Below are 25,038 nucleotides of genomic sequence, written 5' to 3'. Positions count from 1 at the left end.
TGACTCTTGAGCATATTAGGTTTTTCATTGCAAAGTTGTAATGTCATTTCCTATAAGAAATATATCATCAACATACAATACCAGGAAGGTCACTATACTCCCACTAGCTTTGACATATACACCAGATTCATCTTCATTTCTTAAAAAATGATTTGATTCAAAATATTAAGATTCAAAATAATTTAATTCAAAACTTTATGATCAAAAAATAATATGATTCAGAAAAAGTAATAATGGAAAATATTATAATTCTTATTATTCTTCTTATTTAAAATTTTATAATTTTTAATCATTAAAAATTCAAACCAATATTTAGTTTAAAAAAACATAAAAAAAAAAAAAAAAGTAAAGAAAAACACTAATATCTTCAAATATGTAGTAAATATATTGAAGAAAACCGAAAAAAAAAACTAAAAAAAATAAATTAATATATATATATATATATATATATATATATATATATATATATATATATATATATATATATATATATATATATATATATACACATTAAAAAAGTTAAAACCATGCATATATCAATTTAGTTTTTTTTTTTAAAATTTTTAACGAAAAATAAAAAATTAAAATTAAATAATAATTGAAAATAAATAATAAAACACACTTAAATCCTCAAGTCTGTATTAGTTACTATAGACGTGAGTTGCACTCGAACGCACCACGACTAAGTATTTCGGTTTAATATTTGTGTCTCTGACGAAATTGGTGGTGGAGAATTATACGTACTTGATGTCCTCACCATTTTTTGAGTTGTCATATATATATATATATATATATATATATATATATATATATATATATATATATATATATATATATATATATATATATTCAATTGCAAAATTTCGAATACAACTTACATTTCGCTTTGGCTTGCACGCATTTGTGATCGATATTGTTCTCATGCATTATAAATTGTGTCTATTGTACTCACATTATGTTTGTTTTGACACTTCAATGTCAAAGGAATATTATGTTGAGGTATATTATTATCAGTCGTATCTTCCAACATACGACGCTCATTTTTAGTCATCCGTTTTGCAAATGAATGACTCTCCACACATCCGAGAGTTCGTGCCACATTGTCAACCAACTCCTTTAGATTTTCACATATGTTAAACACCTGAAAAATAAAATGCATATCTAGTCAGTTTAAAAATTGTCTCAACATATTAATATACTAAAATTGTAAATAATAATAATAATAATAATAATAATAATAATAATAATAATAATACAAAACAAAACAAATAAAAAAAAATACAAAACAAAACAAAAAAAAAAAATATGTCAAACCAAAATGAATTTAAAGAAAACAAAATAACAAAAATAAGATACATGGAAAATTTTTATGAATTGAAGAAGCATACAACAGCTTTTGATTAAATCAAGAATAACAGTAATTATTCATTAAATTACCTTTATAACTCATTGCAGAAGTACATTTCTTTCTTTTAAATAAAAACCCTTATAGCACATTAAAGTAATACACTTATATCTTACGGGTTTTTCTAATATCCGTACATAATTATAAGTATTTATTTATTTATTTATTTATAATCCTTGATATTTTTTTCAAATCTAAAATGTTATTGGCGTTGTTGCTTCTAAATTATGAATTTTGATTTAGGTCAATTAGATCATATAGTGTTCTATTTTTATTGTTTTAATTTTCATCAGGTATTTGATTGATCATTGATATTTTATTTTTCAAAATTATACAACCTTCTATAGCCAAAAACATAAAAAGAGAAAAAAAGTTGAAAATTAAAAAAAAAAAAAAAAAGCTGATAATGGATATCTAGATAAGTTTTTTCCAAAAAATGCCACAAGTTTCTTTCAAAAACCAAGCAATGATGATATTTCTGACAATGTGGATGTTAATGTTGAGGGTGATCAAATTGAGGATTTAATGTTTATAATGCTATTGTTGGAGATCCTGTTAATAATGTTATCATTCTTTTTGTTTTGCTTCATGTTATAACAATTATGGTAGGATTAATGAATTTTGGTTAAAACTTATAAGGAAATACTATGGGCCTATTTTTACACGGTACTTAAAATCATCAAATCAGCCCTAAATCCTAAATGTCACAAATAACATTAAAATTATCATTTCAACAGGCAGGATGCAAAAATGATTTTATCTAAGATATTAAATTGCTCCATTTGAAATCGATAATTACATAGTTTTATTAATTAAAATTGACTATATAATAGTGATGAGTTTAAAGAGCCACTTAATTCCAAAGTGGAAACTTAATCAAAATGGAAATATGTGAAGTAGAATCTTGAGTCAATTTTGTGTTTTTGACTTATTACGACCTCAGAAACATAATCTAACATCATACAATAAAATAAATCAAAGAAAACAACTTTGCAGATTTTCTTTGCTAATTATCATTATGTTGGACCCCAAGAGAGTGGACTACTATAAAAGTTGTTGCATTTTATTATTTTAATTTTTTTTATTTACTTTTTAGGATAAATATCAACAACCTTATTAGATATGATTCGAGACATATTTTGTTTGTAGAAATTATTATAAATATCATGCTAAAGTTGAAATAAAAATAAATTAAATCTTATTAAGAGGCATTTGTTATTATATATCATTTTTATTGTTATATAGACTTCAAAAGCGACGTTAATAATGAAAAGAAGTTTTTGGATTAGATTGGTTGGATGGAAGGCGAATTTCTTATGGTGGTAGACTTACTTTGATTAAGTGTGTCCTCGGGTTTATTGATAGTTATGTGATGTCTATATTTCCTCTTTTGATCACGGTATTGAACTCTTTAGAGAAGTTAAGAGTTGTTTTCTTTTGGGGAGCACCGGAGCGGATTTTGATGACCGGTGTATGCATTAGTTCAGTGGGATAGAGTGTTTGCTTCTAGAGATGATGGATGTTTGGGTGTGGGGAGTCTTTTTGCCTATAATAGGGTGTTACTTCTCCGGTGGTGTTGGCTTTTTTTTTCATTACCAGAATTTGATGTGGGTTAGGGTGGTGAAAGTCTTGATTGGGTTGGATGTGCTTTCTTCTCATCTGATCCCTCGAAGAAATTGGTCGGGTCTAGGGTCGGCTTTATTTATGTTTGACTAAAGATATGGCTTAGGGCCTCCACTTCTAAGGGGTTCCACTTAACCCAAATACCCAATACCTATTACCATCACTGAATCCAGATTGCTAGCCCTCACGCACGCAAATTCTGTTATTTTTCATCTACAAGTTGCGATGTTTCTTCATCTTCTTCTCCCTTCTCGATTTCTTAGACTCTGAATCACTGAATCTATGATTAACAATTACGATTCTAGGCTCGTCCATTCTCGGCTTCTCCTGTTCTCCATAACAACATTCTAATAACTCCTTCCCAGTTCTCACGATTTGTACTTTTGTAGGCAAACTCCATTGTTCAAAAATCAAAACAATCACAATCTGTGAATCTTATCATCTGATCTCTGAAGAAAAGATCGATTATTGTCATCTACGCATCTGATTATTTATCACTAAAGGTAAACTCCATCACTCAGTTGTTCAAAAATTTCTATCTTTCCCAAACTCAAAGTTTACTGTTACTGTGTTACACTGCAATGGTATTTTATATTTTTAGTTATACTTTGTGAATTTGTGAATTGTGAATTGTGAATTGATTACAAGTTTACAGCATATTACATAATAATTGTATTCTCAAATCTGTTTTCTCTCTATATTCAGTTTTTATATTTTCACCGAAGTGGTATTTTTTTTTTTTTTTTTTAGTTTTTCAGATTTGAGCTTTCTAATTTCCATTATCTTGTATATATCTATTGTCAAATCTCAAGGCAGCAACCTGCAGGTATAATCTTAAATCCTAATCCATCTTGGTGATTGTTTGTTGATGATTGTTATTATTAATCAAATAATTAATAATCATCTCCAAGAGAAATACAAATCAAGGCTTCAAAAAAGAAAATGGAAAATACAACAAGATGCTTTTATATGTAAACAAAAATGATCGTTTTTAAATATTTAACTACAAACAAAAATGTTGATAATGAAAGAGAACAAACTAATGTTGATAATAATGAACTAATTAGTATTGAAATTGATAACGAACCGAATAATAATGAAAATGATAATGAACAAACTAATATTGAAATTGATGAGCAAAATAATAATGAACAAATTAATATTGGAATTGATAACGAACAAACTAATAGTGAAAATTATAACGAACAATTTATTTTGTTAAAAAAAAAAAATTTAAGATCGACAATGTCACATTAAAAATTAAATGGATTATCTGTTTTGTCAATTGAAAAACATTTAGTAACAGAAATTGATTATGAAAACTTCATTAAAGAATTTGCATCTAAAATGATAGACAAATTAACTTTGCCTTTAAATAAATTAAAAACATATACATAATAAAAAAAAATCTTTCTGCCATTTATAAACTTTTTAGTTTATTATTGTCGGTCTCAAGCCTGTGTAAAGAATGATGGTTTATATCATTAAGAGTAAATTACTGAAATCATCCCTATGGTTTGGTTAAAATTGCACGTTTGGTCCCTAACTCTTTTTTTGCACTCGGATCGTCCCTGTTGTTTGATTTTGTTGCATTTGTCGTCCTTTACATACATAAAGTTAGGGACGAAACGTGCAATTTTGACCAAACCATACAGACGAAAAACGCAACAAAATAAAACCATAGGGACGATCCGAGTGAAAAAAAAGTTAGGGACCAAACGTACAATTTTGACCAAACCATAGGGACGATTTCAGTAATTTACTCTAACATTAATTATAGTAAATGCGAAAGGACCCCAAAATTTTGATTTGCTTAACACCAAAATTGTTGAGTCGTCCCTGGTTGGGTCTTTGGAATGGTATAACTCGAATGTTAGCCAATCTTAAGGATCATGGGTTAGATTTAAGACCATATGCGCCATTAGGATAGGAGATGGAGCGAACACTTCCTTTTGGCATGATGTTTGGATGGGAGATATTCCACTTGATGTTTCCTTCCATAGAGTGTTTGCATTGGATATTCACCATACTTGTAATGTTTGAGAACATATCAAGCTTGGATGGGATATGAGTACTCTTAAACGCATCCCTAGGGGGGAGGTATTGAGCAGACTCAATGGGACAGGTTCTTGATGTTGATGCAGGGTGTACAACTTACATCCATAAAAAATAGGTTGAGGTGGAACATTTTTCTTCAGAATCTTATGCTCGTATTTACCTGGATAGATGGAATAATTGGGTTCCTATTAAACTTAATATTCTCATTTAGACGATGGAGCTTCACAGTATCCTTATGAGGAAGAGACTTTCTTCCAAAGGTATTATGGTGGCGTCATTTATGTGTTGAATTTGCTCTTGTGAAGTAGAGACCATGAAGCCTCATTTTAAAGGATGTCTAGAGTTTATTGATATTTGGAGCCGTATTGCTATTCGGTGGGGGTTCAGTATTCCCGATCAAATTTATGTGCAATACTTAGTTCGATGTTTTCACATTGAGTAGGGATCAACAAAAGGTTTTTGATGTAGTCATCTTGACTTCGATTTGGAGTTTTTTGAATTTGATAAATTCTCTCATCTTTAGAACAACCATCTCAAAAAAAATTCTATTTTATTTGATGATGTAGTAGATAAGGTTTTCTTTTGGATTTCTAAAAAATGTAGCAAAGCAAATCTATGTGACAACTGTCAATTTTTTGGTCAACCAAAGTCAACAATGTCAAGAAGTCAACCAAGTCAACTCGACTAGTATAATGGTTTTAGGATAAATGCTATGTTTACTAATGTTCCTAATGTACAACTTATAAGGATTAATACAAAGTACTTTTTTTTATCGAATGATCAAATATAAACCCTAAATAGGGTTGATAACTCAACAACTCGAGAATTCAACTATATATTATTTGGAAATAAATAATATTTGTAACACAAATGTAATGGGGTCCGTAAATCTAACACTACGTGGAAAATTCATAACAAAGACTACAAACACAACTTTTTGGTGAATTCTTCACCAAATGCGACAGAATTGATGTGCATCTAAACACCAAAACTTAATGAAGTAAACTTGGAAAATACAACCTAACTATTCATGTAGCGTATTATTAATTTATCACAATATTCGTCATAATAATTTGAATTTTTCTAATTCAAATTAATTATTTATACATACTTCATACCTTACATTCTAATATAAACCCAACTCTTTTATAAAAATGGCTAGTTTTTTTAATAAGAGTAACTAGCATTGACTTTTAGAGGTTATAAAACCCAAATATGATAGATCATTATTTTGTGGTTTGGGCTAGGCAATTATATGTATAAGTCTTATTGAAGTTCGTGGTCATGTTAGCTTGCTTTTGTTGGGTTTACGATTATGTATGTGTGTACGGCCGTAAACATGTTTATGACCGTAAACCTGTTTACGGCCAACTACCCCTATATATAAGGTGTGTTAGATTTGTGTCAGGGTTGTTGGCGAATCACAGAGTGTCTCATTAGTTTATAACCTAAGGTGTATCTGACGTTTAATTTGATATAAGTACATACCAATAATAGTTATGGGCTTAGAAACCTAATCTAACAGTTACTCCCACACCCACTAGGAAAAACTTGGTCAAATGCATCAGTGAAAGATTAGAGTCAACGCCAAAGTCAACATTCCAGGTGACCCAACTCGCTGAGTTGGTCCTTCAAATCGTCGATTCCACTTACAAGTCAAAATCACGATATTACGATCCAACTCGTCGAGTTTTCCTTACAACTCATCTAGTTCATCTACTTTTCGACAGACTCGGGACAACCCCAACCCAACCCACCGAGTTCACCCATGAACTCTTTGAGTTCTTCGATCTGTCAACCTAGTTAATGCATTAAGCCATGTTTCTTGAATTCCAAGGCTCTAAACTTTAGATCCCTATCCATAAATATGTCTAGGAGGCTAAACTTTCCAACTTTACTCCCAAGGATCATCCATGAGGCTACAAACTCAAACCCTAAGTCCTTTAAGGAATGTCTTGACCCATTAAGCCTTTAAACTCTCATTTCAACTCCCCAAAACACAGATATGATGTCTAAGGGTGGATAAACCATGTAAAATTTCTAACTTTATGTCCATGCATGCTTGAAACGCTCTCTAAGGTCCATTTTAGGCTTCATAATGAACATTTGGAAAGCATGGGACATAGGTAGCAATAAAGCTTGCAACTTTAAGCTTCAAGAGGTCATTTAGGGGTCAGATCTGCCCTAGCAACCCCTGTAATCCTCTTCTTCTTGGATAACTCGGTCAAAGACCCAAAACCAAGCCAAAACTACAAGAGGCGAGGTCTAATAAGCTACATGTCGTTATGACTTTATACCTCCAAGATGTAGCCTTTGATGTAGGGTTATTGGATCCAAGATTACTCCTCCAAGCTTAATGTTTATCTCTTCAATGCTTCCTTCAAATATCTCCAACAATCACTCTAAAACTCACAAAACTCAAGGAACAAGTGGAAAAATGATCTAGGGTTTTTCTAGATAAGGGAGGCTGGTAAGGAGGCCAATCCTAGAAATTAAGTCCTTTAAATAGGGTGCAATACCCGAAAAATTAGGGTTTTCTCTTCCAGCACCAACTCGTCGAGTTGATCTTTAAAACGCACGTGCCACATATTTTCAACACATTGAATTTATGCCTTAAACTCGACGAGTTGACCTTTAGAAATAAGGTTTTATTTCCATAATTAACCTTCTAAATTTTGGGTGTTACAACTCTCCCCCACTTAATTTAGATTTCGTCCTCGAAATCGCTCCTTATTAACACTTATGCCAACACAGTTGAAACCCGAACCATACACCCAAAACTTCAACCCTTGCAAGCCGCTTCTACCTTCTGAGAGCTAAAACCTACCATATCCTAACTTCCCGATAGCTTACCCGTGAGGAAACCACTTTCTGCCAAACTCTCAACGAATTGCAGACCAACCATAAAACTTCCAAAATTGATCTATCCAGATCTATTGAAACCATCCTCGGAGTAGTTCCCTGAATCCGATGAAGAATGAATCCTCAAACTCTCGAATAGAAACCGACCCCACTTATCTGGAATCCGAAACCTAAGTCTCAATGGTCTGACTCCCTATCAGACCCTTCGCACTGAACTTCCACCAAGCCATCCTTATAGGGTCTCGCACCACAAAAAAATGCTTCCAATCCCTGATCACATTGTCATCTTGACGGATACAAAGACAATATACCGCTAAAGAACACTTAACTCGATAGGAGGCTCAGCTAATCCTTCAAGTAGAAGACTCATCCTTGTAATGGTTAGACTCAGACGAGAGCTGTGCAACAGTGTCAAATCAATTACTATGAGGTTATTTAATCTAACTGCAAGTGACTTAGCGTCTTCCTATCCACAAGTTACTCTATGGAAAATCCCAAACCACTATCGCTATCCGGAATACGGGATTCCTACCCGGTTGCTGAGCCAAAGAGCAACCTCACAATTGCTCAACACGACTTTCAAAGAGAACTTCAGATATCGAAGTATGTCCTAACCATATTGCCACTCATGGCTCCCTTATTCTTTTTGATATTCCTGATCATAACAGTCTGACTACCTATCGCCACCAAATCTAATACGAAAAGAGAATGCTAGTAGAACCACTGTAGTCTTACATCACGCCTGGTCCCTAACAACCTACTGTTTCCCGAATCTGATCATACTATGGGTTACTCACATTCATGCGGGCTGACCCGTACTGACCTAAACCATCTGAAGGAATCCATGAGTGAATCACAAATTTGTCACATTCTCTCTGTCGAATAGGGACTGGTGAATGCTACGGGCCACCTCGCAGTCTTACAAAACTCCCATACTAACTGACCGCTAATAAATGCGACGAGCCACCCCCACAGTCTTACTATAACACTATACTAACGACTAGCTAACGAATGCTATGGGCCACCCCCATAGTCCTACAACTTTTTTACTCTATCTGCCAACTAGTGAATGTTACGGGCCACCCCACAGTCTTACAACACCTCTACTCTATTTGCCAACTAGTGAATGCTACGGGCTACCCCGCAGTCTTACAATACTTTTAATCTACTTGCTAAGTAGTGAATGCTACGGACACCCCATAATCTTACAACACTTTTACTCTACCTGCTAACTAGTGAATGCTACGGCCACCCCGTAATCGTACAACACTTCTACTCTACCTGCTAACTAGTGAATGTTATGGGCCACCCCATAGTCTTACAACACTTTTACACTATTTGCTAACTACTGCTACGGGCCACCCCACAGTCTTACCACATTTCCCATGCTAACTGGCCGCTGGTGAATGCTACGATTATCCTGCAGTCTTACAACATTTTCCATGATGTCTCATCTGATAACCATGGTCTTACCGCTGATTACCAGTCCGAACACACCCAAAGTCAAGCACTCACACGGTCTAACACCCCACACTGAACTCATGTCCTCACTGGATCCTTAACCTAGTTCCCCATAGTATGCTACACTCCAATCAAATGTGGTCCCAAAGTCGGGATGTTTTTCTAAACTTCCTACTCACACTATTCCCCATTCGAACAACCACTTGGTCCGCTTTCTCTTCCCAGATGGGGATACGAGCTCATCCTAATTTCACACTTGCTTTTGAACTGATACCTGAATGGTTCTCTCCTACTTCGATCTGTCTAAGTCTACACAGTATACGAGAAATGGAAGGATTTCCAATCCTTCTTACCTTCCAATGACCGTTCTGCTGACAACCGATGCTTACTATTGCTAGCGATCCATTACTAGCCGAACTTAAAAGACCATACAACCTCTGAAGACTAGATGAACAAAATATGAATCCCACCAGTACTAATAACTCCAAACGCCTTGAAATGCTACCACACTCAAATCTTGAATTCCAATTAACTGATGCTCAGAGCAAAACTTCGGTAATAGACCACTTCCCTTGGCGACCCCATGAGTCAATCTAAGCATAATGACTGAAACCTCCGAAACTTGATGATGTTGAATAATCGTCCGGTGGACCCTTGACCGCAAACCTTCATATAATGTCCCTAAACCGATCTCGATTACGAGCCGAGATAACGTTGAACACCCCGAACCAGAAAAAGGGTAACGACCTTACACTAACCACTAATAATTCACGATATGCAAATGGTGTGTGACGATATTTGAAGATATAACTCATACATGAGCAAGGAAATGAATCGGATGCATGCTTATTCAAACTGATGTAAGATTCCAACAACCATAGCCACAAATATAAATAACCTAAAAGAAGGAAAAAGATACATACCTGCAGAACTCAACTCCTCTCTACTGGGGCTCCTACCCTACCTTCTTGTCCATCAGTGATCCTTGAAGAAGTTGGAGCAGGCACGCTCACTGCTCCTCCCCTCAACTTCGGACGGTCGGCCTTCTTGTGGCCCACCCGATCGTAGTGAAATCATAATGGACTTGCTCCCTAAGGATAGTCCTTGCTGACATGGCCAACTTAGCCACACTTGTAGCAGCCCAGACCCTTGAAATCACAAGCTACATCATGCAGTTTCACGCACGTGCTACACTGGCTTCGGCTCTACAGTCCTTTCAACAGTTGATGGGAAGTCTTGGGTCTCTTCTTGGGACCCTCTAGATGGTGCACCTGATCTAACTTCCTCTTCTCAAAGAGATCCAAATCAATCTCCCGTTCTCGGGCTCTAGAGATCATATCATTCGGGGTCTAGCACCCTAAAATACTCACGGATTTCTTGATGTCATCCCGCAGCATATCATGATACCTCACTTTCTTCATCACCTCGTCTACTACATAGTGCGGTACCAATAAAGCCCTCTGCCGAAACTTGGCAGTGATCTCTGCCACCGTCTCAGTAGACTGACAGAGATCCAGAAACTCTCACGTTAACTGATGCACCTCAATCGCCGGTGCAAACTCAGCTCGAAACCTGGTCGAGAAGTCATGCCATGACATAGCATCGACCGCATCATCACCCAACTTATTACATATCTCCTCCTGCCAATCACATGTCCGATCCTTCAACAGGCAGGAAGCATATCTAACCTTCGCCTCCTCAGGGTAGAACTCATCCTGAACATGTTAGCCATATCTGCTAACCACCCCTACTGACAATGGGGTCCCTCTCCCTATGGAATGCAGGAGCTCCACAAGCACGGAACTCCCAGAAAGTCAGTGTGTGAGCCCAAATGATAGCCATAATCTTTGTGCAAAATGCGGCCAAGCCTATCTACGTAACATGGCGAGAGATCTACAATACAATGAACTCTCGCAATTGCTCGCTAATCAGCTCAACACTTGCACCTGATCCGGAACCCGAACCTGAACCATCTCCTTGAGAGCTCATCTCCAAACAGAAATACAATCAAGGCAACAATCAGAACTCACCCAATACTCCACCTCTCATAAGCTTCTTAGATTCTCCAAGATTCTCACCGATTCGAGTATGGATCCTGTGCTTTTAGTAGTACGGGCCCAATACTACCTTCCACACCTATCCAAACTTTCCTCAACAATCCTTCTGAGTCCTCTAAGTCACTTCTTCAAACCATTATTCCAATACTCACTGAACCATACTAATAACCCACTGCAGCATATCCTAGGCTTTCCTAGATTCCCAAACCCACCCAGTCCTCGGCTACTGAAGGATTCCCCTTAATGTCAACTAGTTACCTCATGAATATAGCCACATGCAACAAAGATAAGATAATCCTTCGAGTAAAAGACCCAGTCCTAGAATGGTTGGACTCAAACGAGAGTTGTGCAATAGGTCCACGTCAATCACTTGGAGATTATCAAGCCTGTGACACATGTGACTTAGCATATTCACTTAGTAGCTAGCTCATATTGCTAAGAGTCCCATAGAGAACAAAGGAAGAAACATCAAGTCATTCTATCCTCTAATCAGGAATCTGTACTAGCATGCAATTCGAAGGCTCATACAATCAGGCATAACCTAAACATGCCATCCTACCACTGGCTGATCAGTTCTAGCATGCAAATATCCAAGCTCATATAAGCATACAAAGGCATCTCTCCTAGATCCTTATCTCTAATCTAGCATGCGAATCACATAATCATATCATATCACACAACAAACATGTATTGGTATTTTGGGAACCACTTATTTGAGCCCGGCCGATTGCACGCATTACACTCCTTTTTCTTTATAAAAACCCTTAATCTTAATTTTAGAAAATTATTTTTCTAGTAAAAATCTCTCAAACCCTCGATTTGAGTCCAGACACCCCCGAATGTGTGTCTAAATCCCTCTAACCAAGGATCTAATACCAACATGAAACATCCCAAATTTTCAGGGTAAAATTTTCATTTTAATATAACTAAAACTCATTTGTAACTTTGTTCACACATCGAAAAGCATTTCAAATAAAACATTTATCAGAGTTCATTCCCAGAATTCACATATTAAGGAAAACATTGGTGTATGCGCTGTAATCGTCCCAAGCTACTTTATTTGAAAACTAGAGGTACCTAAAACAAAACTGAAAACCGTAAGCATGAAGCTAAGTTAGTTCTCCAAATACCACATACCATACATATTAATTGATCCATACATGCCATACATAACCTTGAGCCATACATATCATTCATATATCATAATCAATAAAGGTGCTATGTGCCACACATAGTCTTACCATTATGCCACAAGCCACCTCGTGGTCTTTCTTGCCAAGATGGGGGCCACCCCTAGGTCTTATAGAAAAGTGCCAAGAGTCACCTCCTGGTCTTCCATTCAAGCATCAAAAAGACAACTAGCATACATACTACTCTACTTAGCAAATTAGCATACAGTGTGCCAGGATCCACCTCGTGGTCTTTCGTACATAATGCCTAGGGCTAACTCCTGGGTCTTCCTACAATACATAAACAAAATGGGTTGGCATTGGTGCTTTCAACTCATACAAACAACACTAAGACTCACCTCGAATGTTGAAGCTGACTGCAAGAAATCCTTAGTTGTTACCTTGACAACCCCTCGAGCTATCAATACCAAATATCACCTAATTAGCAATTGGGTCCCAAACCATGATCCATAATCTATACTTGGGGAAAATAATCCTTAGTCCAACAAGATTCAAAACCAAGGCCCAAGCCTAAACCCAAAAGGCCCAAAACTATAAGATCCATAAAGGCCCGCCAATGGCCCAATTTTCCAAATTGGGCCCAATCCCATATGGGTCTTATCCTAAGTCCATCTTCTCCTCCAATACACTCCAGGTTACTCCCACACCCACTAGGATAAATTCGGTCAAACGCATCGGTCAAAGGTCAAAGTCAACGGTCCAAGCGACCCAACTCACCGAGTTGGCCCTTCAACTCATCGAGTCCACTCCCAAGTCAGAATCGTGATTTTGCGATCCAACTCGTCGAGCTCCTCTGCGATTCAACAGACTCGGGGTAACCCAACCCAACTCGCTGAGTTCACCCATGAACTCGTCGAGTTCTTCGATCTGTCAACCCACTTAATGCATTAAGCTCTTTATCTTGAATTCCAAGGCTCCAAACTTAAGATCCCCATCTATAGAGATGTCTAGGAGGATAAACTTTCCAACTTTACTCCCAAGGATCATCCATGTGGCTACAAACTCAAACGCTAAGTCCTTTAAGGAAGGTCTTAACCCATTAAACCTTTAAACTCTCATTTCAACGTCCCAAAAACACAGATCTGATGTCTGAGGGTGGAAAATCATGTAAATTTTCTAACTTTACATCCATGCATGCTTGAAACGCTTTCTAAGGTCCATTTTAGGCTTGATAATGAACATATGGCAAGCATGGGACATAGTGAGCTTGCAACTTTAAGCTTCACGGGGTCATTTAGGGGTCAGATCTTCCCTAACAACCCGTGGAATCCTCTTCTTCTTAGATAACTCGGTTAAAGACCCAAAACCAAGCCAAAACTACAATAGGTGAGATCTGATAAGCTATATGTCAAGGTTATGACCTTATACCTCCAAGATGTAACCTTTGATGTAGGGTTTTTGGATCCAAGATTACTCCTCCAAGCTTAATGCTTCTATCTTCAATGTTTCCTTCAAAGATCTCCAACAATCACTTTAAAACTCACAAAACTCAAGGAACGAGTGGAAAAACGATATAAGGTTTCTTCTGGACAAGGGAGGCTGGTAAGGAGGTCAGCCCTAGAAGTTAAGTCCTTTAAATAGGGTGCAATACTCAAAAAATTAGGATTTTCTCTTCTAGTGCCGACTCGTCGAGTTGGACCTCTCCAACTCATCAAGTTGATCTTCAAAACGCGCGTGCCACATATTCCCAACACGTCGAGTTTATGCCTTAAACTCGACCAGTTGACCTTTAGAAATAAGGTTTTATTTCCTTAATTAACCTTCTAAATTCCAGGTGTTACATATTCATGTTTAGAAAAATCCATATTAGCAAGTTGACTTGCTTAAGATTGAAGAAATAAATTTTATTGATTCTAAATTACGACTTTGTGACTATTTGTATTTCTTGATCCCTATTGTTAATCGAGAAATCTTTTCTATTTGTTTATTATACTTATGGGTATATTGCGATGTTTTGTGTAAACTGTAACTTTCATTAGCTCTAGTTGTTTCTATATTTTGAATATTTTGCACATATTAGAGTTTATTTTCCAATATAATTTGTACTTTGAAACTCATATTTGTTGTTTAGATTTTTGAATTTCATCTATAAAATCTGATTTAGTAGGATTAGGGAAACCATTTTCACTATTTTGATCATCTTGATATAAAGGTTTGGGAATAGAATTAGTATAATCAACAATTTTTATTCTTAAAGATCTTTATTTTGAAAATGAAGTTTTTGAAGTGCCAACTTCTAGAGTAGAACAAGTAGAAAACCTAAATGAGATATTTATAGAAGAAAATTTAATATCAACAGAACTATCATTATGTTCTATAATATTAGAAATTTGTTTTTGAATAGTCTAAAGCTTTTGGATCAATGACATTTTGTAAATTCCAATTGCATGATTGAGTAATATCTGGTTATTTTAATCTTTTTGATGTGTGGACTTTGGTATGATTAGTATTTGCTTCAAAAATAATTTGATAAACAAGTTTTTGGTTCAAGAATAGTTGTCATGGTTTTATAACAAACACGATAAATTATTACTAACTGTTTTGTATTATTTTTTAATTCTAAATTTTTTTTATAGTTAATACTAAGGTGTCTAAAATATTTTTATCAAATAATCCTATAGAAAATTTTGGATAACAATTGAAATAAATTGGTCCATTAACAATATTTGTTTCGGCCATACTTAAAATGCAAATTTGAAAATCTTTATGTCTTTTGTCTCTTAAAATAAGGAGAACGGGAGCATCTATGCCGAGTCTAAATAGAGGTTTGACAGCAATTTAGACTAAACCGACATGTAAAAATTTATATTTTGTTCAGTGATCTAAAATAGATCGTGATAATAATTAATGTAAATTTTGGTGGTTTTGACGAATAAACACTGTTTGTTCTGTCATTTTAATAGAGTAACTTTAAAAATAATCAGAAGTTCATATTCTATATATTATATTAACATTAGTCTTAGGTATTGTCCAATTATTTAAATTTTGCTCTATGTTATTAGCAAATCTACAATAGAATATATTTGATTATCATCATAATCTTGTTCTTCAATGATATTTCTACCAAAAATCAATTTTTTGGATAGTTTGTCTGAAAACTTAATCATATTTAATTAATTTTGTTTTAGCATTTTATAAGAAAGCTTACTTGTTTTAATAATGATGAATAAAAAGGAATTGTCCCGACGATGATTATGGTCCTACAGCGCGACTTACGTCCTTATTCGCGCGTCTTACGCTAATCTAACCAATCACTGATCTTGTCTTTTCTTCATACTTATTAAAACTCATAATTTTCTTAAAGAATATTAAACTAAAATTAAATAAATTTGATATATATATATATATATATATATATATATATATATATATATATTCTCTTTCCATTTACTTATTAAAACTCATAATTTTGTTAGAGAATATTAAACCAAATTAAATAAATTTGGGTGTGTATGTATGTTTGTTTGTGTCAAAAATGAAAGAATGATTAGACATATGTGGACTAGACGAAGGAATTTATTTATCACTAGATTTTCTCTCTTTCCATTTACTTGTGAGTTCTTTTTCCATTTGCTTTGTTGAAATAATATACCAAGAAAGCAACAATTTCTCTATATGATTATGTTTCATATGTCTTTAGATACATATTCAAAATTTTATTAATAATCAAATATTTTTTTAAAACGTTAAAAATCGCTTGTATAACTTGAAAAACCTTTTATGACCGGTTAAAGGTATTTTATTTTTTTATTAAAATTTTATAGCTAAATCATAAAATATTCTTCAGGTGTCTATGGCTTTTATAAAATTTATATTTTTTTTTTCTAGAATAACAAATCTAATCTAGTCAGGCTAGCTCTAAAAATCAATTTCTTATTAGTAAATCAAAGATGGTAAATGACTTAAATCGAAAAAGTACGAACTAAATGTTTTTTTATAATATTTGTCATTATATATATATATATATATATATATATATATATATATATATATATATATATATATATATATATATATATATATATATATATATATATATATATATATATATATATATATCACAATAAAAAAATGATCAAACACATTAAAAGGTTTCTTTGAAGTTGACGGTTTAAATCCTACGTTGAATTAAATGGTAGTTTAGAAATAGATTATATATTTATATTTATCGGTTAAAAAAAATACTCAAACACAAAAATCTTCAAATTTCTTTCAAATGCATAAACAAAGATTATATTTTTCTTTTCTGAAAATTATAATATTTGCGATGTAATAATAATTAATAAGAATCTCTAATTGTCAATAAATATCAAAAGTTCTCATGTACAGTTCTCCAACAATAAAGAATAAAGTGGTAGATTTCTAATCATCCCCACTACTCCATTAGAAACACCTATAATTGAACCCAACAGCCTTCTCTTTTCATCATATTTAAACCTCCCATCTTTTACTCACTTTTTATTACAAACCTTCCCTTCTTTTAAATTCCACCAGCTCATGATGCATCATTCTTCTTCTTCCTCCTCCTCCACCACCACAAATTCCGTCAATAGCTTCTACAACTTTCTCACTCACAGTCTTGACGATCTTCACAGTTCTTTCCATTCTCAAAACTTCATCTCCATCCACTTCCTACAACTTGTCTTCTCATCCCTCCAATCTTTCCATAATCAACTGATTCTTTTGGTTCACAAACTACACTTGCCTTCTGGCGAAAAATGGCTTGATGAGTATATGGATGAGAGTGCACGCCTTTGGGAAGTGTGTCATGTCTTAAAGTCATGCATTTCAAACATGGAAAACTATTGTTCCATGGGGGTGAACATCCCTTCTATCCTTGAAAACATTGCCTCAAATTCACAACTCGCACGTGAGGTAAAGTTGTACAAATTCTAGACTACTTGTGTTCCTATAGGCCTCGTTAGCACTATTTTGAATTAATCACTTAGATTTGAATTTTTCAGGTGTCTAGAGCGATCAACCGTTGCCAAAGGGAGAGAATTAGATTGGAGGAAGAAAACAAGAGCTTAATAGAGACAAGAATTAAACCGTTAATGATGCAATTGGATGAAAGTGTATTAATCCAATCAAAGTTTAATGGGTTCAATGGCTTTAGAGGAGCACTATATGCATTAAAAAACATAAGCTCATTACTTTTTAAGATCATGGTTAATGGTCTAGCTTATTGCTCCAATGATTCAAGTTTTTCCTCTTTGTCCAACATGAATACCACTTGTTATAATGTAAATAATACAGTTTCGGAGACAAGTTTTATGGTCTCGGCTACAAGATTGATGGAGAGAGTGAAGGATTGCGGAGAGGGGCAAAATGGTATTTTACTATATGAGTTTCGCAATACGGGATATGCCATGGATGAGTTGCAAACAAAGTTGGATAGAGTTAGAGGGTGCGAAATCGGATTTGATATAAGTGAGAGGGTTGAAAATTTAAAGAGTTGTGTTGGAGGGTTGCAATATGGAATTGAGAATATGATTGTGCAACTTGATGATTTTTTTGATGAAATTGTTGAAAGTAGGAAGAAACTCTCAGATTTATGTATTGATACCTCAGATGTTTAGGCTTGAGTAATTTTTGGCCCTTCAAAAGGGACATATATTCAAGTTTGATACTTTTAGACTTTAGCTCCCACAAAAATTAGACTTGTGTTGCTATATCTATAGTGCAAAAGATCACAAGGACAACTTTCTTTTATAAAAAAACAGCTGTTATAAATATATGTGTATCATGCTTGGAAAGTTATACATTATTATGGTTTCGACAAGTTTTACCTGAAAAAGCATTGCTACAAGTTGATTTGTAAAATGAAGAACATCAAATGATGGGAAGTTTTCCATTCAATTGTTTTTCTCTTTACGAGCTGTTAAGTCCTTCTAGAATTTACTTATTTGAATACAGTACTATAATGACCCTACTATATGTTATGATATGACATAAATTCATAAATAAATAAATAAATATTGGAAGGGGGCGTGATTCATCTCTTTGAAGGAAAGTTAAAGAGATTTGCATACATGTTAGGAGACATCGAGAATATAATATCATAGACAAATGTTAGCTTCAAAGAAAGCACAAGTTTTACATGTGTGCGACAAGGCATTAAAAAATTAGACTCAAATATTTTTATATAAAATAGTTATGAAGTGTTTAAAAATACGTAAATCTGAAAATATAAAAATTGAAACGTAATTATCTAAAATTTGAATATTTGATTTTTGGGTAAATTACACAAATCGTCCCTGTGCATATGACACAAAACGTGTTTAATTTTTATTTTCAAAAATTAACTTTTTAAACTTGCATGTTTCATCCTTCATTAATTTAAATTCGCACAATTCATCATTTCCTTAACATAAAATGATTATATTGCCCTTAGTGTTATATGTTGTTTTTATAAGAAAAACAAAAAATAAATTTTAATCCTTTATTTTATCATTTATTTATAAACAATTAAACTTATCACCCAAACCCCCCATTTACCTAGAAATACACTAATTCTCCATTCATACTCTTCATATCGCCCTTACCTCCCTTAAAATCAAAATTTGGTGACCGGAGATACAACCACCAACAGAACCTGCTTGACCATCGCCACTGACCACTACCTCGTTTCCCTTCCTCGATTCATGTCGGAAATGTGGACTCAACCACCGACAGACTCAACTACGCAATTTCTTGAAATCAACCATCGTTATTTTCGGATCTACAACTATCTCATTGGAAAAAAGAATAAGAGCAACCCTCTTTGCAACTCCAACATCGACTAAAGGAGACCTCACGACCACTACCGACTGCCCCTGATCGATCCACCAAATCATCTGGCAACCACGAACAAAAGTGATTTCTGGGACCCAACTTGCGGTGGCTAAACCCTAGATCTCGTTGTTGCCTTGGTTGTTTCTGACCAAACCCCTATCTCCTTCTCCTTCGTTTTCTCCCCATGATTGTACCTCATATCTGACTGTTCAGAAGAAATCGAACAAATATATGACTGATTAGGCTTCAAATCATAAGAAATCGAATTTTCATCATAAGTTTTTTTTTTCCGTACGGGGTTTCTTCTTCATATTCATACGAAGATATAAACCATATTTGTAGTTTTTTTTTGTCTATGTATGTATGTGTGTTAGTTTATGTAAATATTGATTTGTGAATTTGATGTTGTGAATGGGTTTTTGGATTTGATTTTTTAGATAGTTTTGATGTCTTGAATGGATTTTTAGGTTAGCATTTTTTTTGGATTCGAACATGGATTGCATGTGTTTTCTTCGGTAATAGAGGTAGCAGTGGCGGTCACCGGAGGTTAGTTGTGGTTGTGACCGGAGGCTAGTGGTGATGGTAGTCTGAAGTAATGTTACATTGTCTGAATACAAATGGTCCACATATTTAATAAATAATATTTTTAATGGATTGGTAATGAATAATTAATAAATAAATCAAAAATAAATAAATACGAGAAAAACAGTCTTTTATGTCCAGAGGGATGAAAGGTGCAAGTTTTAAACAAATGAGGGACGGTCCGAATTAATTTTTGAAAATAAGGATTAAACACACTTTCTGACGTATGCATGAGGGACGAATGGTATACCTTACCCTTGATTTTTCAAATTCCAATATGAATTAGAATGGTCCCTTGATAAATTTTCATATTTTTATACATCTGACATTTGAAATATATATATATTTTTATTTTTATTCTTTTTAAATTTTGAAAATGAGAAAGAAAATGTCAATGATATAATTTATTTACTTTCCTTATTCATGTTTTATATTTTGATCTCCTCCTTCCTAAGTGTTGTTTATATATACTTTGGGTTTGTTCAGCAAAATTAACTGGTAGCGGGTAGCTTGTAGTTTGTAGTGTTTTGTTAAACGCTACATCAAGTAGCATTTGAATTTGGAGCGTTTTGTTTAAACTAAATGCCAGAAGTTTGTAGTGTCAAACGAGATTTTTTGTTCAAAACATAGTGTTTTGTTAAACGCTAGAAGCTAAAAGCTCTCAAATGTTTTGTGCCGAACACGTCTTTTATGTTATAACAATGGAGTCACAACATTCTCATTAAAAATCCGAAAAACCTAAAAATTATGTATTAACCCAAATATTTATGTATAAGATTATGTATACGTATTTATTCAAATAAATATGACCGTGTTTTGTGGACATATTTTTTATTTTTTGTATGTTTAAGTTTAGTAGGTAAAAGAGATAACTTTTTTATATCAAAAGGCATTATTTACTACAAATCTATATATTACAACTATGTTTTTTATTGATAAAATTGTAAAAATGGTCTATGTATATATTACAACTATATTCGTAAATTAGATGTATGTTTTTTATTTATAAAATTGTAAAAATGGTCTATATGATTTGTATTTTTTCTGAGTTTTTGTTTAAACACTGATTTTTTTAGATTTGTGGTTTTTTTGAGCTAGTTTTGTTGCGTATTTGTTTCTCTATATATTAAAATGAGTGTAATATCCTTGGTGTATTTGTTTTTCATTTTTATTTCATTTTTTTAAAATCTAATACTTATCAATTTATTTTAGGGATAATGACTTGAAAGGGTAACGAACTTTCGATTTTTTTCACATTTAGTCACTAAACTTTTTTTCGTTATCTATTTACCATTGAACTACTAAAACTATTCACATTTTACCCTTATGACCGGCTATTACCGGTCATAAGGGTAAAATGTGAACAGTTTCAATAGTTTAGTGGCAAATAGATAACGAAAAAAAGTTTAGTGACTAAATATGAACAAAACCGAAAGTTCGTTTCCCTCTAAAAAGTTCAATGATTAAATGTGAACAAACTTCCTTATATATTATGTTTTAGCAAATTATTTATTTTTGTTAAATTGTAGCAACATTTGTTAATGAAGAAATCTAAGAAATAAAAAAAATAATAAAAAGAAACAAAAAACAAAACCCTCTGAAAATATATTTAAAAAAAATACCGAAACCGAAATAAAAAACCAATGGTTTGACATTTTCCAAAATAAAAAATCAAAAGTTCAAATCTGATTTTGGTTCTACAAAAAAAAATGAACTATTATCACCGATGTGAATTATGACCATTGGTTTGGCATGCGGAATTTGTGACATCCCATGAATACGTAGTTACAACATCGTCTAAACTCGTAATTCATAGTAAGGGGTTAGAGTATCATCGCATGAATACGTAGTTACAACATCGCCTGAAGTCGTAATTCATCACTTACAAGTTATGGGCCTGCTGGTGTTTCCACTGGGTTGTCTAGAATAGTCTATGGTCGTCATCTATACTCTGGTAGATAACTACATCGTCACACTGCCGGTTAAGGTTATGGTATCTCTTTTCATCCTACATCACCTATTCATCATCATCTATTTACCTAATTATCATCACCTATCTATCATCATTTTATTTCATCACACACCAACTATTTCATCTACCCATGTTTCATCCGCAACATATTTGTAGATATAAAATACATATACCGTTTAAATCTTTTAAAACATGTATAAAATCGTTCATCCAGCATAGACAGCAAGTATTCAAATAATATGCACACATAGCACGTAATTTATATAAAATACTTCATATCTATGTGTAAGATGAAAGTAACTATATATACCATAAAAATCTCATAAATGCTTCCTAACTTCAAACCCTAAGGTTTACTTTACTAAAGCTTCATATTCTCAGCTCTCTAGAACTAGAAGGGTCCAGATTCCTAACTTCAAACCCTAAGGTTTACTCTACTAAAGCTTTATATTCTCGGTTGTCTGGACCTAGAAGGGTCCAGATCTATAACACAAACTTGCAAGAGGGGTTTGAGGCATTCAAAACCCCAAAGATGAAGTGATTCAAGCCCTAACCCCAAACTGGAATCTACACAATAGGGAAGGAAAGGGGTTCATTTTTGTACCTCATAATGAAGCTCCTTGCTTGAATAACTCAGAACAATAACCTTCCTTGGTCCCTCTTGCTAGAACTCTTCTCCTTTCTTGCAAAATCACACCAAAAAGCTCAAGATAGCTCTTCCTCTCACTTTACACACTCAAGCTCGCTAGGGTTCTCACTTATGGGAAAGGTAGTCGCAATTAAAGGCCATAAGTGCCTTTAAATATGGCTCGGGCCCACAGATTTAGGGTTTCTGCCAAGAGGGCGGACTCGTCGAGTCGCCTCACCAACTTGTCGAGTCCATTCATTAATTCGAGTCATCAGTCGCGACCTTACTCGACGAGTTGAGGCGTTAACTCGTCGAGTTTCTCTTCTTAACTCAAAAGAAAATTACTTAAATTATGATACCTGAAAATCCGGATGTTACATTTTGTTTTTTTTATTTCATAGATTTCTTCATCAACAAATGTTGCTACATTGCTAAAACATAATACAATAGGAAGTTTGTTCACATTTAGCCATTGAACTTTTTAGGGGGAAACGAACTTTCGATTTTGTTCACATTTAGTCACTAAACTTTTTTCGTTATCTATTTGCCACTAAACTATTGAAACTGTTCACATTTTACTCTTATGACCGGTAACAGCCGGTCATAAGGGTAAAATGTAAACAGTTTCAATAGTTCAATGGCAAATAGATAACGAAAAAAAGTTTAATGACTAAATGTGATCAAAGTCGAAAGTTCGTTACCCTTTCAAGTCATTATCCCTTTATTTTAATAATTAAAAAATAAGAAGGGGTCACATCCTCTCTCTTTCTCTCTATGTTTTCTTCTTTAATTTATGCATAAGATTAAAACACAGAGAAAGACGCACACAGAGATCCTTTACCGGCCCACTTTTATTTGTCACTCTCTTGGACCTTGGTTTCTTATTTTTATTCATTCTTCATTCTCACAGTAATACCATCTACCACAAAGATCATTATATCTCTTATTTATTTCTCATTTCTTTCTTCCCCACTCTGTTTAGTCACAGGCAAAGGTATAAAAACGAATCACCAAAAAAAAACCGTTGTCATTCTCTTTTCTCTCGGTAGTTTGCATTAATTGGATATACCAACTCAATGGAGAAACGCACAGTCGCAACAGTTCGTGCATAGTCGGAGAAACTCACGCATGTACCTTTTCTTTTGTCTGATAACATTACAATTTCTCTTTCTTTGTGTCGGTAGTGACCCAAATGGGTAATACAGTAACTCTCGTTGTTCATCTCTAATCCCTCGATGTGTGGTTATAAGTAAATCACATACTCTCATTTACTCGATGATGATCAAGTCGGAGAATAATCCATCGTAACTACACAAAACCAAATATGATGAACTGAAATCTTGTCGTGGAAGAATGCATTTTTAAAGTTACCTATTGGTACAAATAAGGAAGGAAGAAGAGGTGGGATTAAAATCTGTACAGATGAGAAGAAAATGCATAAAATTTCTCATTTTACCATTTTGGCAAAATGCATCTTCTCATGCAAAAGGAACGTATAAACGTTGACTACATGATTATATCCCTTACTCATTAAATCGCACATGACACCACTTTTTATAACATCAAGTTACTGATGCATTTATGTAATACCAATGCACATCTGACTTGCAAATTACAACTTATGTATCTACATTTGAAGAATAAAAGATATCATCGTCTTAGATTTACTTGTGATTGAATCCGTGAAGTAATTCTAAGTGTGGGTTTATCCAATACTTAAATTCCTATTTCCATATACTCATGAATTTTGCAGTAATTTGTATGAAATGTCCAATCTACATGGACAATCTACAAACAATTCATGATAATCTTAATTGAATACTTACTACCAAAAGTATGAGTGAATGCGGAATTTGAATAATAAAATTATTCAGTAAGTAAACATGCAAAGTGAAACACAATAATAAACTAATTAACTATGGTATCAAACCCATTGAATATAAATAAATCCTTATTATTTAATCACCACAATAATTACAAAATTATTCATTATATATTGTTTCGAGCAATCAACTAACTACTTGAATTAAATACATCAGTCAATCCATTTTATGAACATGCATATTATGCCTCTCTATGGTCCTTCTTTTGTGAACAGATCGACTGGACATTACTCCAATGATGGTCATTTCACAATTCCAAATTCTTATCGTTGTCTAAGATGTAGTGGAATTCCATCTTTACATGCATTGACCTTCTTTGATGTTGAGGTTCTAAAGTCATAGAGACTGAGCCTTTGATATTATAGAATTTTCCAATGAAACTTGTTACTCAAAACAATTTAATGGTTATGAAGTCTTAAATTTAAGGTGCACTCCTTGGACACTTCTCTTGCATTAAAGTTTTCTACTCACATGTAGATTTAATAAACATCTCCCATTATGGAAACATTTCCATATTTCATATGATCATCAATTCTGACCAAG

At 33.8% G+C, this 25,038-nt stretch overlaps 1 protein-coding gene across 1 annotated transcript; it reads left to right on the top strand.

The window, feature by feature from the left end:
• The first annotated feature begins 17,074 nt into the window (after positions 1-17,074).
• Positions 17,075-18,438, top strand: LOC145005510 (uncharacterized). Its single transcript, XM_078964593.1, has 2 exons — positions 17,075-17,531; positions 17,621-18,438. The coding sequence occupies exons 1-2, from the start codon at positions 17,154-17,156 to the stop codon at positions 18,233-18,235; spliced, it is 993 nt and encodes a 330-aa protein (XP_078820719.1). The 5' UTR covers positions 17,075-17,153; the 3' UTR covers positions 18,236-18,438.
• The last annotated feature ends 6,600 nt before the right edge of the window (positions 18,439-25,038 follow it).

Source organism: Lactuca saligna, chromosome 7 (assembly GCF_052625555.1).
Source record: "Lactuca saligna cultivar CGN05327 chromosome 7, ASM5262555v1, whole genome shotgun sequence".
In the NCBI taxonomy this organism is placed as follows: domain Eukaryota; kingdom Viridiplantae; phylum Streptophyta; class Magnoliopsida; order Asterales; family Asteraceae; genus Lactuca; species Lactuca saligna.
The sequence above is the reverse complement of the archived record's forward strand: the minus strand, read 5'-3'. Positions and strand labels throughout refer to the sequence as shown.

What these genes read in the sequence shown, in the direction of transcription:
- LOC145005510 (XM_078964593.1), top strand. Translation starts at nt 17,154, where the DNA reads ATGATGCATCATTCTTCTTCTTCCTCCTCCTCCACCACCACAAATTCC. An exon ending in ATTCACAACTCGCACGTGAG is followed by an intron (nt 17,532 to 17,620) that starts GTAAAGTTGTAC and finishes TGAATTTTTCAG; the next exon opens with GTGTCTAGAGCGATCAACCG.